The 14,134-nt window shown below is 47.6% G+C and overlaps 1 protein-coding gene across 4 annotated transcripts in view; it reads left to right on the top strand.

The window, feature by feature from the left end:
* The window catches only part of LOC119650752 (collagen alpha-1(XI) chain-like), a 32,711-nt gene extending 19,381 nt beyond the window's left edge, over window positions 1-13,330 (top strand). For 3 of the 4 annotated variants that reach the window (XM_038053843.1, XM_038053842.1, XM_038053844.1), the window contains exons 3-13: window positions 6,465-7,760; window positions 7,829-8,400; window positions 8,460-8,537; window positions 8,604-8,714; window positions 8,779-9,039; window positions 9,095-9,383; window positions 9,563-10,191; window positions 10,245-10,820; window positions 10,883-11,692; window positions 11,776-12,894; window positions 12,956-13,099. In XM_038053843.1, the coding sequence (XP_037909771.1) occupies window positions 6,465-7,760; window positions 7,829-8,400; window positions 8,460-8,537; window positions 8,604-8,714; window positions 8,779-9,039; window positions 9,095-9,383; window positions 9,563-10,191; window positions 10,245-10,820; window positions 10,883-11,692; window positions 11,776-12,894; window positions 12,956-13,099 (5,885 nt within the window). Of the gene's footprint in view, window positions 1-6,464; window positions 7,761-7,828; window positions 8,401-8,459; window positions 8,538-8,603; window positions 8,715-8,778; window positions 9,040-9,094; window positions 9,384-9,562; window positions 10,192-10,244; window positions 10,821-10,882; window positions 11,693-11,775; window positions 12,895-12,955 lie in introns of all 4 variants that reach the window. The other variant, XM_038053845.1, reaches the window with a different exon arrangement.
* The last annotated feature ends 804 nt before the right edge of the window (window positions 13,331-14,134 follow it).

A 14,134-nucleotide genomic window follows, 5' to 3' on the forward strand; every position in this document is an offset into this window, starting at 1 on the left:
TCACCCTCAGAGAGAGATAGGTTGGCCTCAGGGAGCTATATTCCGCGTCAGTCTATCCTGCGATGCACTGATTGACCCCTTCAGTCATAATATTGAGTGATGATTCCTCTCTACTTGCATTGTCTCAACTGGAATGAGTCAGCTCTCTGATACGCGTTCCACGTCACTTGAGCTCTCTTCTGCGCGTATCTTACAGTTGGTCAACCTCCGCTTTTCCTCAGCCAAACTGTCAAAAATGCGGTTTCGTCTGACGCTGTTTTAAGGCATCAAATTTCTTTGCTTTCTTACTTGCTCAAATGAAGCATTTCTTGGGAGCGAATCGATGATCCAGCATAACACTGAGGTATTTGGTGTACTGCTTGGAGTCCTAACACATACTGTCCAGCACGATTCCTCAAAACTTCCTTCGATGGCACTTCGCGGACAATTGCTGACGAGGGCTTGGAACTTTCCAGTAGTAGACGGTGCCATTCTCCTACTCCCACAAAGAAATACATAAAAACATTAGGACAGAACAGTCTTAACATGATTTTGGCATTGAGATAACTGCATTTCCTGATTTGAAATAAGGGAGATAAGGCAGGGATCTAGGGTCGTCGCCAGAAAAGGCCTTTCCTAGATATTAATACTGATCGACGCTTACGATGTAAGTAAGTACGATGACCCGTCAAACTGAAATCCTTGGATTTGTTGGTATTTATCTTCACTCGAACTTGACTTGCCTCTCTTTCCAAATCCATAACCATTTGGCCAAGATGCATGGCAGATGTCATCAGTGTCGTCAAGGTGTTTGGAGAAAGATATCATGGTTCATTTAACTTCTCCACGTCCTCCGGATAAGGCAGTATGAAGAAGATAACAAGAAGAAATAATCTCAGTGACCAGATGTAACTTTGGTGAACTCCGCCTTGGACCTCAAGATTTTACCTCTGTGCCACCGGTGACATTTTTCGCCATTATATGTCGCTCTGATAATGGCTATTGGTTTCTCCGGTATCCTCCCTATGCATAGGGAATTCCACATACAATTCCGGTTGACACAGTCGAAAGCCTTTTCGAAATCGATGAACAGCGGGTGTAGTGAAGAATTCCGGACATTGTTATGTTGATGTTGAAGTGGTCTCTGCAGGAGAATCAAGAGAGGAAACCAGTGTGCTTCTTGGCGATCATGCTTTCGTCGTGTTCCTTGATCTTTTGCAGGACTAGTGTAGCTAATATAGTTGAGGCAGGCAAATGCCCTTGTATCGCGTTGTCCGGATCAGTGATCATCCCCTCTTACGTTTTACGTTGCCTGGGAAACATCTTGGATTCTGAGGATTTCCTTTTAAGTGAAAGCTGGAATTCTTCAGAAACTGCAAGGGACTACCATGAACACTTTCGCAGGGGAACCGTTAATCCCGGCAAGTTTTTAAGTGAAGTGTACACAGTTCAAAAATTGCTGGTATTTGTGGCAGCTCTTTTATTCCTTATCAGCGGAATAGAAAATTTCCTCTTGTAAAAGGGCACACCACACTAACCTTCCCAAAATTTTTCACGATATCAGAGCTCCTAATCCCTTGCGCGCATCTAACAATTTTTACAATTTCGTAGTCAGCAAGGCCTTGTAGTTCCCCTTTGGGACGTGCCCAACGGCTTGAGTATTCATCAATAATATTGGGCATACTATTCACGGCACTTGCCGTCGGATCAGCGAGATAGTTTTCCTACTGTAGAATAACAACTGGATCATGTAAGGGGTCGGTGTTGAATTTGGGGGTTCAAACTTTTCTGTAACATAATAACAAAGACCTGCAAAGAACCATCAGATGATTCTTTTCGAGCTCGATGGCAGCGTCTCCTTGTTACCAACATTTGGAGCATAGTTCCTAAATCTACTACTGCGACGAAATATAGGAACACGTTTTCTGTGGGTAGAGCACAGTCCGGGAATCGTACCTTCCTAATTTTTTGTAGGTAGGGCTGGAAACCTTCATGCCTGCTTAGAAACTGAATAAAGAAGCAATCAATTTCACCATGCTCTCGAACCAACCACGGATCTAAATTGTTGATTAGCCACGCAGTCTGCCTTTCTCTTACCTCGTTTTCCCGTAATCGTTCGCCGCTCTATTAGTATATGCTGCCGCTCTTCATGACCAGCCACCTTCCTTGAGTCTTCCTTGCTCTTGTGAGGACAGTAAAAACAACACGTTTCTTACGAAGGACGGTAACAGGGATGACTCCTTAGATCACCAGCATGGCTGGTTCTGAGCAGTGCGATAGGTAGACGCCACCCGCAAAACTCCTTGTTTCTGTACTTGGGCAAGGCGCTTACGATACCTTCTTGCCAAGAGCATCAGTCCTTCCCTCCGTGTTGTAGCTCAGAATGGACAGTGTTGCACTTATCGGAAGACGCCTCTTGCTAGATGAAGGACTTCATCTATTAGCTGATTTAAGTCCCAAGTCCTAGCTGTAGGCAGACAATGCGGTCCATCTTTTCTGCACAAAATGAGCAGAGGTTTCATGGAGCTCTGATTTTCTGGGTGACAAGTCCATAACTGAGTCCCCTTCATTTGCATTCATTTCATCGATTAGGTCATGCCACCAGCGAGCTTTACTTTTCTCTATTAGAATAGATTGCGAATTCCCCTTTTAGCTGATCTGTATTCTGTCACTTTAGTGCATGCCTTCTCCTTGTGTTTAAACCTTGTGTCAGCAATTTCCGCCCGCCGCCCAGGTACCCTTGCATTTCTTCAATTCTCCTGCCTCGCTGTTGTATCTGATCTCAGAGCTTCCGGTACATGTGCTTATTGAGATGGATAAGGAAGCTCCGACATTGGATATGTGCTGGTAAATCGCAAACATCCTAGCCGCAGATTTGTTTGCGGTGTTAAGAATCTGCTCAAAGGAACTCATTTTCGTGTCTATCTTGATTCCGCGGTATTTCACTGCTGGCTTTGACAAGACCAACTTGAATAGGGAGCACTATGAGGACCCTCTCTTTGATCGTGACAACGATTTCGGTTTTCCCCAGAGCTAGGGAGATGTTTGAACCAAGGATAGATCCCTGAGTAGTGTCCGAAATGACTTTCATTTTGCGATGCCCTTTCCGGGCCCTGTAGAGCAGGGTACGGCCCTTTAAATTCTCCCCTAATATCTACAAAAGGTAGCCTGAAGTATGGAAGCGAGTTTTCAGTCACTCAAGCAACAGCATCACCTAGCAGAATTGAAGACGTTTCTTATGCCTAGGGTGATAAGTAGCACTACTCGCCCACAGTGGTGCCTGTCCGTATCAATCAGTTTCACAGGTTGGACCACTTCCTCAATCCGCAATTGTGGATCGCCGTGCTCTAAAACTATATAATTCTGTTGGTAAATAGTGTCCAGTAGCATGTATTGCGTCAGTTATGGTTTGATAAGCTTCTCGAGTAGATTACCCGTTGTGCCCAATATACTGAGAGGAGGGTACGCTGAAGGCGCCCCGGGGTCGGCTCTGCCCCTGCTCATAAGCAAGAGCATCGTAGCCTTCCATTGGGAGGGGAAAATACCCACTATCAAACATGTACTGAATGCGTTTAGTAGCAAGCCCGTGGACCACCTCCTCCAGTTTCTTTACCGTGATGAGCGCCATTCCTCAGTACTCACCCTCTCATCGAAAGGGACAGCATAGTTTCATCTGTCTTCACCGTTTTCATAGAACGATGTAATCGATGGCTGAATCGTTTGGTAACCAGTTTATACTCGAGGCCCCATGATTCCCTGTTAATTTCATTGATTAGCACCTGCCTGGATCTAAGAGTTATCTCATCTTGGGGTCTTACTCGTTGAGCAATTCGCCAAAGCCCTCCACCAGTAGACATGTAACTTCTCGTGCGAAGTCTCCTTCTGGGTGCCGACATATTGCTACCTGTGGTGATAAGGTTCATTCAATTGAATGTACTAGCGATTCGGTTGCATTTCTTCTGTCCGCGCTTGTGTCTTGCAGTTCATACCCGATTTTCAACATCGGTTTTCCGATGTTTTACCCGGTAGGCCTTTGCCCAACGTTAGAACATTGAGAAGAGCTGCTTGTTACTCTTGAGGAACTGTACTGATGATCACTGGTCGTGAATTCTTCCAGTACCTTCCATTGTTGAATTGCTGGCACTGGCTGGCAAGGGTTTCATAGTAAAGGTTACATCAGCAATAGTGCCCTCGCAACCTGGGCTTTGGAAGGTAGGAGTGCGACCGATATTTAGGACAATAAGTCCTGCCCTGGCGGACAATTGCCTTATGTTCCAGAAAGCGAACATAGATTCCTTCAGTGTGGGGTAAGCGCTTAGAAAAGTAATTTAGTAAGCTTGGTCCGTCTGATAGCCAGTTCGCGGAGTTCTTTTTCCTGCATCGTTGGTGGCAGATCCACGCTATTTTTTCCTCGCCTCCTTTTATAGACTGTTTGTTCCCCCTCTGACGGATTGAGGGCACTACGTTTTGCGCAAGTAGGGGTTGCTCTAGTGATATATTTTTTTCCACAGTTCCTTTTCAGCTATTTTTAGAGAGTTTTGCTGGTGGCCCAGCGGTTCTTCGATCTTCATTATACCATTTTTGGCATCCAGAGAGATTTTTCGTTGGCCGATGGTAACAACCTTCATTTTCCGTAGAACCACCTCGCATTTCTTGAGAAGTTTTTCTTCCTCTATCTGATGAGGTCCATCCTTTCCGGATAGATGACTTGGGATTCCACCTGGCTAGGTTCCGACAGACAGGCATCAGGCAGTTAAGATCTCCATCTTCTTTTGTATTCTTTTTTTTGACCTTGAGTTTGATCGCCTCTCTCCGTTTGACTGTTAGGCCTCTTACCTATCACGGTGTCACTCCCTTTTTCACTACTAGCTGGTAACTTCGTGCATCTTCCAGAGGGATCTATAGTAGGATCTCCTATTTAAGCTGCCAGAGGTAGTAAGCTTATGTAGCGTTGTAATTGCTGTTGTTGACGTTGTTATTGCATTTTGAGTCCCAGCTGCGAGCTGCTATCTCCACTAGAAAGTGCAGTCGCTTTAATTAGTTCCCTTGATTTTTTACGTAAACAGGGAGGTCATGCGTGGATTGACGCAAATCCTTGGGGAGTTTGTGTTCAGAATTTCGATCAAGCGCTAATCCGGAATCCATCTCAGCTGAGAATGCACTGCCAACTTAAGGGTGTTATAGATTTAAATGTCTTTTCAGCCCTGCCAAGTTTATTATCGGGGAGTAGCTGTAACATCAACCTGAAAGCCGTTTTTATGAGATTTATAGTAAGATAGCAAAATGCTGCATCTGTCAGCGCATGTCCAACCTGTTCCGAGTCACGCCATGTCACGCCAGTTCGTCTTCGGTATCGCCGCTCACGTCAGTTCACCACTTGGTTGAGGTGAAGGTGAGAGACGGCTTGATTCGGAAATTACAAGGGACTGTTGCCCATTTGGCCCTGTCCTCCGGGCTACCGGCTATCGCTATCAAGTACTTAACAAAATTGCGGTACCATTCTCCTGGGCGGCTCGACCTGCTGTAAGAACTTCGACAAATTTACTACCTCCTCTAACCACAGCGTGCACACCTAGAGATAGCGTCAATCATTTCAATCGAGATGTATTGATGGTCGCTTGCCGAGAAGTCTTCCAGAACCTTCAACCCATCTGTCGACAACATCAGTAATTCCGACGCGGAGGTTATGTCGGGATGCTTCCTTTGTGGCTTGGGTGGCGAAGCGTTGTCGTGGATTCGGTGCACCGCCCAGTGCCTTGGCCTTGTAGTCACTCTTAATCAGGATCTGCCCCTTCATGTCCAGGGCAGCCTCTTCCAGGGTATCGCACCTGCACCAAAAGTTCGAGATTGTCTCATTGGGTATTAGGTAGACCCTGGGAAATGTTATCTCCAAAAAACCGAATCCAGACAAAGCCCTCGGTCTTGGTGCAAAGCGCACTAGCAATACTAACGAGGTAGGGCTTCCTTACAGTAATATTTAGTTCCAATTTTTTGATCCATTTTAATGAAAGACCGAAGATTGCATTAGAAATTAAGGTAAGCCACCAAGTCCCAATTTATATGGGTCATCAATTTGTAGCTGCATAGTTTGCACAAAAAGGGAAACGGAGGGGAATACTTCATCTCGCTTGATATTAGGTGCCATCTCAATATCCGCAATTCAGCACCCCCAAAAGCGAACGTCCAGGTGGAAACATTTTTTCTACTTCCGGCAATTACTCTAGTTTCAGATAAGATACGTTCTCCGTTGCTAAAAACATTAGACAAAAACCCGAACATCTTAGACAGCTCCAAAATAGATGAATGGTAATCAGCATTTCTCAAGGGTTATCTACATTTTGTCAGAGAGTTCAATGTTTTCCTCTTGACCCGAAATAGAGTCTCAATGACAACAAATCTCAACTGACAAAAAATACTCCAGATTTGATTAGGGCTAGAAATGGAGAACTGACATAACTCTTCCTTCCGCTTCTGCTTTGTTTCAGATGGCTTTACTGACCTTATCCGCGAGTTTGGGATGTACGATTTACCTGCTGGCATCAACACGACGTTGGGGATGTGCGGGACAACGAAGAATTCTTACCAAGTTCACCCCTCACCTGCCTACACTATCAACCGAGATACTATCTTAACGATTGGAAGCAATCAGGCGTTCCCGAATGGGTTCCCGGTTGACTTTTCGATACTCCTTGTAATTCGTCCTACCTTGGGGTTGGAAAAGGTGCCAATCTTTACATTCTACTCTTCGGACAGTGAGGAGGTGCTCTCGATGCTGGTGGGGAAGGAGATAGCGTTGTTCTACCAGGAAATTGATGCTCCTTACGATGAATTAAATACCATAAATTTCGGGGTCGGCATAGATGATGGGAAATGGCATAGAATCGGGATAAGCATGAAAGGGAATGCTGCCACGCTGACACTTGATTGTAACAGGCAGATAACGAGAAGGCTCGACAGACGGAGCGGTGCCACGATTGCCACCGATGGCTTGATCCTGACAGGAGTTCAGTTAGAGGAGGAGGCTGGGTATTTCACCGGAGATGTTCAGTTGATGGCGGTCGTTGACACACCCGATGCTGGTTTCGAGTTGTGCACAAAATATGCCCCTGATTGCGAACAATCATATATAACGAGTGGGCGATCTAACCGCGCTCCTGGCACATACTCCTATTCGTATAACAAGACTAGCAGAACAGGCGATGGAGGCAACGTTGTATCATATACCACCTACAGCGAGACCAGTTCCGGATCAGGAAGGGAAGGATCAGGCCTGACAGCTACACCGAACCCTATTGGTGGAGCAGGTGGCAGAACCACAACTTCATGGACCAGTCATAGCACAAGTGGAGGACGTGGTAGTGGCAGTACCTACACAAGCAGTAGTAGGAGTAGTAGTAGCAGCAGCAGGGGAGGGGGCAGCCAAACTGGCTCAGGAGGAGCGATTAGTGGATATGGCACTTTAGGTGGAGGTGGTACTTTTGGTGGAGGTAGCGTAACTAGAACTTCCAGCAGTAGTAGCAGCAGCAGTAGCAGAGGAGGCTCTGAAGGAGGTTTCGGTGTATTTGACGGCTCTGGAGGAGGCACATTTGAAACAGGATATCGCACCACGAGTAGTGGATCTCGAACATCATCAGCAGGCGGAAGTGTGAGTCGCGGGGGAAGTGCTGCAGCTGGTGCTGGTATTGGGATCACAGGAGCAACCGGAGGTGCAGGGGGCTATACAATAGAAACGTCCCGATCTAGTGGTGGAAGAGCGAGTTCAGGTGCATCAGCAGCTGGAGGTAAAACTTACTTAGTTTTAAGAAAACCCCCTCCCTGTTTTTAATTTTTATCTCATTTTTTTCTCTAGGAGGTGCATTAAGTGGTTTCACAATAGCCGGAGGAGCTTCGTCTGCAGGAGGCCAAACAGCTTCAGGTGGTCAAGCACAAAATGTTTTCGGGCCAGTATCTCCAACAACAACTGACTTTGACTCATTAGAGGGATATGATGAGAAAATCGATGAAAAGGTTATCGAAGATTACTATGATATCGACTTGGATAAATTGAATGCGGATATCAGTGAGGAAACTCAAAGGAAAAAAGGGAAAAAACCTAAAAATGGGAATAAGACGGATAGCGGTCCTGATGGAAAAAACAAAACAGTTGACTTCGACTCTTCACCAACTGGAGGAAATGCCACCGTGGGGTTGGGACCTACAAATAACGTAACCTCTGTTAGTTTAGGGGGAAATTTCAGTAATCGAACTACTGTTATAACCACTTATGCCCCAAATGGACAAATTTGTTACCCTGGACCTAGGGGATATACAGGTCGCCCGGGACCGAAAGGTGATCCTGGTCCAAAAGGTGAACCAGGCAGAGATGGGATCCCAGGCCATTCTGGCGCCCCTGGGCCACCAGGGCATGTATTCATGGTTCCGGTAAGTTCTCGGTAATATCCTGCTATCAATATGATACTGTATATTCTTTTTCAATTCAGATTAGTCAAAGTGGCGGCAACGAAAAAGGGCCTGATACACAAGCAGAAGCCATGCGCCAGATGCTCTCCCAGCACATGGTAATGTTTAGTCAACTCAATGTAGTTGAAAATGACAATTAAGATAAACAATTAGGTATTTTTCAGATGGCGATGAGAGGACCTGATGGACCCATGGGGCTCACCGGTGTTCCAGGACCAATAGGACCTCGAGGGTTACCAGGAATTAAAGGCGAGCCAGGAGATACTGGCGAACCAGTAAGATCATTATGAATTATTATCCTGTTAGTTATATTCACCACTATAAACATTTTTCTCGTAGGGACCTAGAGGTTTGCGGGGACCGAGTGGCCCGCCTGGCCGAGAGGGTAGACGCGGTCGATCCGGGCGTGATGGTGAACGAGGTGTAGCCGGCCCAATGGGTTTAAAAGGAGAACCAGGTCCTATCGGTGGTATTGGGTTACCAGGTGAAAAGGGCCACAGAGGAATTCCTGGCTTACAGGGCGAAAAAGGTGACCGAGGTGTTGAAGGCTTGCCCGGCGAAGATGGCCCACCTGGCTTGACAGGTTTACCTGGAGAGTTGGTAAATGGGTTATAACATAAGAAAGAGTTAAATGTTCACATAATTTTTATTGCAGGGTCCTCGTGGATTCACAGGACCACGAGGTTTTCCAGGCCCACCAGGAAATCCAGGAGTACCTGGTTCGGAAGGACCTCCGGGCGGCAAAGGAAATCCAGGCCCACAAGGACAGCCAGGAGCTCCAGGACAAACCGGTCCTCCTGGTGCAATCGGACCCCCGGGACCACAAGGAAATCTAGGACCGCCGGGAATTGCAGGACCTCCTGGAAAGCCTGGATTACCCGGCTTACCCGGAATTGATGGTTCACCGGGAAGTCCTGGAAATCCTGGTGTGATTGGACCAAAAGGTAACATATACATATATTTCTAGCCATATCAACACGGTTTAAGAATTTCCCTCGGTATTGCGTGTAGATCGCTACTAATTTTTTAATAATTTCGGTGTGCATGGTATTGATATGTATCTAATAAAATATCATTTCTAAAGCAACGAATGTAAAATGCATTTTGTTATGACAAATTACAGGTGATGCTGGCCCGCAGGGTGTTCAGGGTCCAATTGGATTTCCTGGACCACGAGGTTCCAAAGGCGATGATGGCCCTCGCGGTCCTATAGGTGACAAAGGCGACAGAGGCGATCGTGGAGCAGATGGCGAGAAAGGCGAAACTGGTCCACCGGGCGAACGAGGGCCAACCGGTCCGGCAGGCACGACGGGAGCTGAAGGACCTGAGGGGCCAAAGGGTTTTGAAGGACCTCGGGGTGAAACTGGTTCCATTGGAGCCCCTGGTGAAAAAGGGAAACAAGGATTGCAAGGCGTTCCCGGATATCCAGGCCCAGCTGGAGAGAAAGGGGACAAAGGAGCTACAGGCGCACCAGGACTGCTAGGAATGAAAGGTGATCGCGGCCATCCCGGACAACAAGGTGAGCGTGGGGAAATTGGACCGCGTGGTTTTAGAGGTGCGAGAGGACGGCGCGGAGGGGAAGGTCTTCCAGGACCTAAGGGAGATACCGGTCAGCCTGGCCCACCAGGACCCCAAGGTGAAGTTGGTGCTCAGGGCCCAGAAGGTCCACGCGGATTTATTGGCATGCCAGGTCCTCCTGGAAATAATGGAAAGGATGGTCCGCCGGGACCAGCTGGCGAAAGAGGATCACCAGTAAGTAATTTTGACTTGCCTTTCCTTCATTCATTCTAAAGTGATTTTTTTAGGGAGAAACCGGCAAACCAGGACCAGTTGGTTTGCCAGGTGTAATTGGACCAAGTGGACCTGCTGGAGAACCAGGACCTGCAGGGGAACCTGGAGTGCCTGGTTTACCAGGATTGCCAGGGGAACCAGGAGCGCCTGGAGAATCTGGAAAGGAAGGTTTGCCTGGTCCTCCTGGACATGCGGGCAAGCCTGGACCACAAGGACCCGTGGGTCTCCCTGGATTCCCAGGAGAACGAGGTCATCAAGGTCAACCAGGTTTGCCTGGTCTTAAAGGTGAAGTTGGTCCACCTGGACAAATGGGAGTGCCTGGAGATAAAGGACAGCAAGGAGAAGCTGGAAAAGACGGACCTCCTGGACCTGAAGGCCGCCCAGGGTTACCTGGAAGCCCTGGAGCACCCGGGGCAAAGGGAGAGCGTGGCGAGCCTGGTTTAGCAGGCCCAATGGGTCGAGATGGAATGCCAGGATTAAGAGGTTTGCCAGGACCACCAGGACCTGCTGGAAGTCCTGGGGAAGATGGCGATAAAGGCGATGTCGGTCCACCTGGAGAAAAGGGAATTAAAGGCGGTCAAGGTGAAACGGTTAGTATTATTAAATTGGGAGGTAATGTTTGTAATATGTAACTAAGGTACTTCTTCGCTAGGGTCCAATGGGAAGTCAAGGCACGCAAGGATTACGTGGAGAGCCGGGCCCACCAGGTACCCCAGGTGAAAAAGGTCCCCCCGGAGAAATCGGAAGACGTGGTGTTAAAGGTGAGGATGGCCCTGTAGGTTTTCCGGGTCCGGCTGGCCCAGCAGGTCCGCAAGGATTACCCGGACCTCCAGGAATGAAGGGCGAACGAGGCGACGACGGTTTGATGGGCATGACGGGTGCTATCGGCCCGCCAGGTGAACCTGGTAGGAGAGGACCTATCGGAGCAGATGGACCACCTGGGCCTCATGGCCCTCCAGGCTCTCAAGGTGCACCGGGTGAACCTGGGCCCACTGGTCCACCAGGTGAGGTTGGTCCTGTCGGTAAAGATGGAGAACGAGGCCCTGCTGGTCCAAAGGGAGAGGAAGGAAAGACTGGTGTACCAGGCCCGCCAGGAAAACGCGGTTCCCCGGGGCCTGAGGGCCCTAAGGGAAGCATTGGTGCCAGAGGTTTTCCTGGAAACCGAGGAGAACCGGGGTTGGTTGGTGCAAAGGGTGAACCAGGACGTGATGGCGATGACGGCAAAATAGGTGAACCAGGACCACCTGGAGATTTTGGTCCTCCTGGTAGAGTGGGAGAACCCGGACCACCAGGAAAGATGGGCCCTGAAGGACCAGCCGGAACGCAAGGTAACACGGGACTTCCAGGAGACAAGGGTGATCGCGGCCCAGTGGGACCCACCGGACCGATTGGCTTAACTGGTCCACAAGGATTGCCAGGACCACAGGGATTGCCTGGATTACGAGGGTCCCCAGGACCTGTGGTAAGTTCTTGCTAGTGATGGGAGATGCTTAACAATTTTCAATGTTTATTTAGCGCTAAATTTAACTTTTTTTTTATTCCTAGGGTGAAGCTGGTTCTATAGGCAAGCAAGGTTTACCAGGACACCCGGGCAAGCCAGGAGATATAGGGCCTAAAGGTCCCAAAGGAGATCGTGGGCGTAGAGGCCTTAAGGGTCATCGTGGAGAATTAGGTTTAGTTGGAAGTAAGGGTGACCAAGGCGAAAAAGGAGATCGAGGAATTCGAGGACCGCAAGGTCCAGAGGGGGCTAAAGGTGATACCGGCCCAATAGGTTCCACCGGGCCTAAAGGAAATGATGGACCACAAGGACCACCCGGTTTGCCTGGGTTGCTTGGACCAAAGGGTAGTGATGGCGCAGTCGGACCAAAAGGTGAAGAAGGACCGCCAGGACCTGCAGGACCACCAGGACCTCCAGGAGAAGCTCCCTTATTACCTCCTGAACTTCTATTTCATCTTGAAGGAGGCTCCCCGGATAAGGGTGAAACACGAAGAAGAAGAGATGTTGACGATGGAGTAGAAGATATCGATGATGACGATATCATGGAATTGATGGGAGTGGATAAGAACGCAGCATCAAAGAAGAAGAAAAAGTCAAAAGCCAAAAAGGACGACTTAGGACCTAAATTCCTCGATATGTATAGTTCGATATATTCAATGCGTCAAGAACTAGATAGAATTAGGAAGCCAGTTGGCACTAGAGAAAATCCGGTTCGGACATGTCGGGATTTGTACTTTGGACATCCCCACTTCAAAGATGGTTGGTATTGGATTGATCCAAATTTAGGAATGCCAGACGATGCTGTGTATGTTTACTGCAACATGACTGCTGAAGGCGAGACTTGCGTATTCCCAGATGTCCACAGCTCACAAATGCCCAATATTCCTTGGAGAAAGGAGAACGGCAAAGACGATTGGTACTCTAATTTGAGGGGCGGATTCAGAATGACATACGAGACTATCGGAATGGTACAAATGACCTTCCTGAGGCTTCTGTCGCAACAAGGCTACCAGAATTTTACCTACACATGTATGAACAGTGTCGGTTGGTTTAGTAGCAAGCTAGGAAATTACGACCAAGCGATTAAGCTTTTAGGCGACAACGAAATGGAAATTGCCCAGGACGGAACAGTGGTTAAGCCGACGGTCCCTGCCGATGGCTGTAGGGTAAGTTGCCTTTGTAATCTAGACAGATTTTTTAGACAATAATACCTTTGGGTTCTTGCAGAGTGGCCGAACAAAGTCTGAGACAGTGTTCGAAATAAGAACGAAACGCCTTCACTATCTGCCGATCATCGACTTCTACCCGACCGACTACGGTGAACCTAACCAGGCCTTCGGGTTCCAGGTGGGACCCTTGTGTTTCAAATAGCCGGGCACGACAGATGGCTCCTACTTAAATACGTACCTTAGAAGATTCAACATAATGTAGTTAATTAATCGTTACGCAATTCCATGGCTTTCGCATTGCTCTAGACACTCGTTCTTGCCTTCTATGGAAATCAAGCGATTGCACTCTATGTCTATTTCCTTGTATGTACATAACTGTACCACTGCCAAAGAAATATTATTTTAAAAAAAAATTATGATGTTTTCACGAGAACGCACCGCGGAGTTTACTTTATTGATTCCCGAAAGTCCCATTACCGAAGCCGAAGCCAACACGCGCCTCTCTCTAGGTGGAAGGAACCCATTTCCAAACCCATTTCCAGGATTAGGGACCCCGCTGGGACGGGATCCAATACGATGAGTTTAGCTCGATATGATTTTTGATTTCGCAAATATTTACTCTGGAGCGAATTTGATCCTTAACAACACTCACTTCGGGACACTTCGTTCTGTTTTAGACAATTGGCTCCCGCTGATGATGTACCTTTCCCTGTCCTCAGCCACTTTACCATTTTGGCTCAACGCATTTGATTTTCTGTTTATTTAGACGAATTGGCACGAACAAGTTGTTCTCAGCCAGGCAGAAGGATTGCTTGGCAGTGACGTGTCCTGACGCCAACGAAAGTTTGAATTGTGGATGGAACCATGAGGAAAATTCAAACGTGGAAGGGTAAGCTTCAGAAATGAAAAATGGGAGAAGACTATCACCCAATCACTCTAATGTAAAGACTTGAGACGGTAAGGGTGAGTTCGAGTCCTTCGTTAAAAATGTTGCCCACATTTTGTAATCCTGACATCTAAGACAATCTTACACGATAAAACCCCACGAAAGCGTAGAGCCATAATTCACATATTACTCAAATAGAGACGTTAGCTTCAAAATACGTTACGCGTCGTTGGGGACGAACTTTTCACAAAAAGGAGCTTAATTTGTGATCACTACTAATGGTAGTTTTACATTATGGGTGGTCAAAGGGTAGTATAGGTCCCAGGGCGAAACATGGATTGGTACCCACGA

Source organism: Hermetia illucens, chromosome 3 (assembly GCF_905115235.1).
Source record: "Hermetia illucens chromosome 3, iHerIll2.2.curated.20191125, whole genome shotgun sequence".
NCBI lineage: Eukaryota > Metazoa > Arthropoda > Insecta > Diptera > Stratiomyidae > Hermetia > Hermetia illucens.